The following is a 2,343-nucleotide window of genomic DNA, read 5'->3' as shown; positions in this document are numbered from 1 at the left end:
TTGCCATGTAGATTTCTGTTGAATGGCTGATAAGGATAAGTCCTTGATCACAGGATTAAAGCACAAATATTCTAGCTTTAGCAACAATGCCTACTTCATAGGAATCAAGCTCACAGCATTAGTTGCATGAAAAGAGCACACGGTTCATTAGTTTTGCACATGAGTTCATTAGTTTTGTCAAAGTAAATGTGCACACATAGAAGAATACAGATTAATAAGTCATTCAAATTCAACCAGTTGGTCCTGAAATGGTTTATCTAACCTTCTATTTTTTTACTTTTTTCTCAGACTCTTCCTGTTGAACTGAAAACTAATCATCTACAACTGGACAAGAATCTCTCGGAGAAAAAGGTACATAAGACCAAACCAGTAAGCTGGTTCCTGTTGAGAGAAATTCATTGCAATTGTACAGTTGTTCTTTTTTTCCTATACCTTTTACTATATATATCTTCCCTCTGCCTTTTTCACACATATAAGATGATTTCAGGTTTGGTTTATGATAGCCATTGCATATAGGTAAATCAATATGCGTTAGATTTTTCGGAGTACATGAAAAGAGTCCTATGTTTTTTACACTTGTATCATTGTTCAGATATCAAAATGTGGATCCTCATTATCATTACTTGATCATTCTCAAAGCCAACAAAACTCTCTATATTGAACATTTTGAATATTACACCACTGGAGATTGAGATACTTCCATGATTGGTATTGCTATGGCTTCAAATCTGCTTACAGTGAGGCACCAGTAGGCTGATTGGGAGGACAGAGGAGATAGAAAAGAGGAAGAAATCTTTTGGTTTTAGAACACAGAAAGATTTTCAGAATGCATTGTGTATGAAACATTTAAGCATACAGATTTTTTCTTGAAAGAAAAGAAGGAAGGTTTGAATTGTTATTCTTTTTATTGTTTTGTTTTATAATTGGTTGACTTTTCAGACATCTAGGTTGAAAAGCACGTTTACAAAAGAAAGAAAGAAAAAAAGCCGTTTCCTCCCACCTTCAGTATCTGTATTATATGTACCCAATTTATGAATTTTCTCCCAGGAAATCACATCACTGCTAACCTGTCTTTGGCTTGGAATTTAGAAAAAGGGAGCAGTCATCAGAATCTCCATGTGCTTCATTCATGATCTGTAGATTTTCAAAGAGTGTAAATAGTGAGGTAGGTGTTTGGCCATGGAAGCAGTATAAGCAAGCTATGCTTTGTGCTTTAGTTCTTAGCTTTACTTGGCTAGGAACTCAAACCAATGTTTTACGCTCATTGCCTATATTACTATGGTCAGGATATATGACAGAAATTTTCATGAATTATTTTGAGTAACATACTCAGTTCTCAACTTCTGAACATGAGCCAAACTAACTACTTATTAGTGGCTAACTTTATATGTGTGAACCTGCATCTGATATGTTATATGCAATCCCACATATTCACTGGTTTCTGGTATGATATGACTAGACGTGAATCATTCCAGGCAGCAATATATGCTCTTGTCATGAACATGGCCAAGTAACTGTCATGATTTGACTGTTAACTCATGAATTAGGTTCATTGCCATTTATAATACCCAATGTAGGACTACATTACACTCCATTCAAATGGCATTTTAATACTGTAAGACTTTTCTATATTTTATATTCCATATAGTGTGACTTTAAAAATCATTATTTCCCTCGATCTCTTTTAGTATAAAGATAAAAGAGTACTTAAAAAATAGCAAAAAATTATTCAGCAAAGTTATTACTGCTATACAAACAACTTCAGTTTGTGCCCACACCATGCCTCTAGTGACTGCATTGATCATGTGTCCAAGAAAAAGGACACTTATAGCCTGCTTCTATGAGAGATTACTCACATGCTAAGAATTGCAATGAGAATTTTAATATAAAATTACAAAGATTGTTTGTGTAAGACAAGTAATTTACAAACAAGATCTGTACTGTTCCCTATGGAAGTTATCCTTATCTTTTTTATTTTTATTTTCTGAACCGTTGCCCAGTTTACTGCTTATGAATTTTTTTTATCAAGTTGAAAAGATTTTGAGACAGCCATTCAAGTCAGTCATTGCATGAGAGTTTTTACATGGTTATTATTATATGTGACTCCTTTGAAAAAGTTTAGTATATTTTTAGTAATCTGGAAAGAAAAAAGGGTGTTGTATATCATGATTGCAAGAATATTTTGAGTGATTAGAATTAAGACTGTGGAAAGCTTGAAGTAAAGCTTGAAAGCTTGAAAAAAACAGGCTTGGGATACAGTATTTCTCAAAATGAATAAAGCACAGAAAGGCATATATATATTACATCCACTGGTAAACATCTGCTAAGAGCTCTGTCTACCTC

General features: G+C 33.6%; 1 protein-coding gene across 5 annotated transcripts in view; it reads left to right on the top strand.

The window, feature by feature from the left end:
- Nucleotides 1–2,343, top strand: part of LOC119586172 — a gene marked incomplete at its 3' end in the record, with an annotated part of 81,902 nt that overhangs the window by 69,147 nt on the left and 10,412 nt on the right. For 3 of the 5 annotated variants that reach the window (XM_037934875.1, XM_037934874.1, XM_037934871.1), the window contains 1 exon segment: nt 289–351. In XM_037934875.1, the coding sequence (XP_037790803.1) occupies nt 289–351 (63 nt within the window). 5 annotated transcript variants of the gene reach the window in all.

Source organism: Penaeus monodon, chromosome 21 (assembly GCF_015228065.2).
Source record: "Penaeus monodon isolate SGIC_2016 chromosome 21, NSTDA_Pmon_1, whole genome shotgun sequence".
NCBI classification, from domain to species: Eukaryota; Metazoa; Arthropoda; class Malacostraca; order Decapoda; family Penaeidae; genus Penaeus; species Penaeus monodon.
This window is presented reverse-complemented; position numbering and strand designations above follow the sequence as displayed.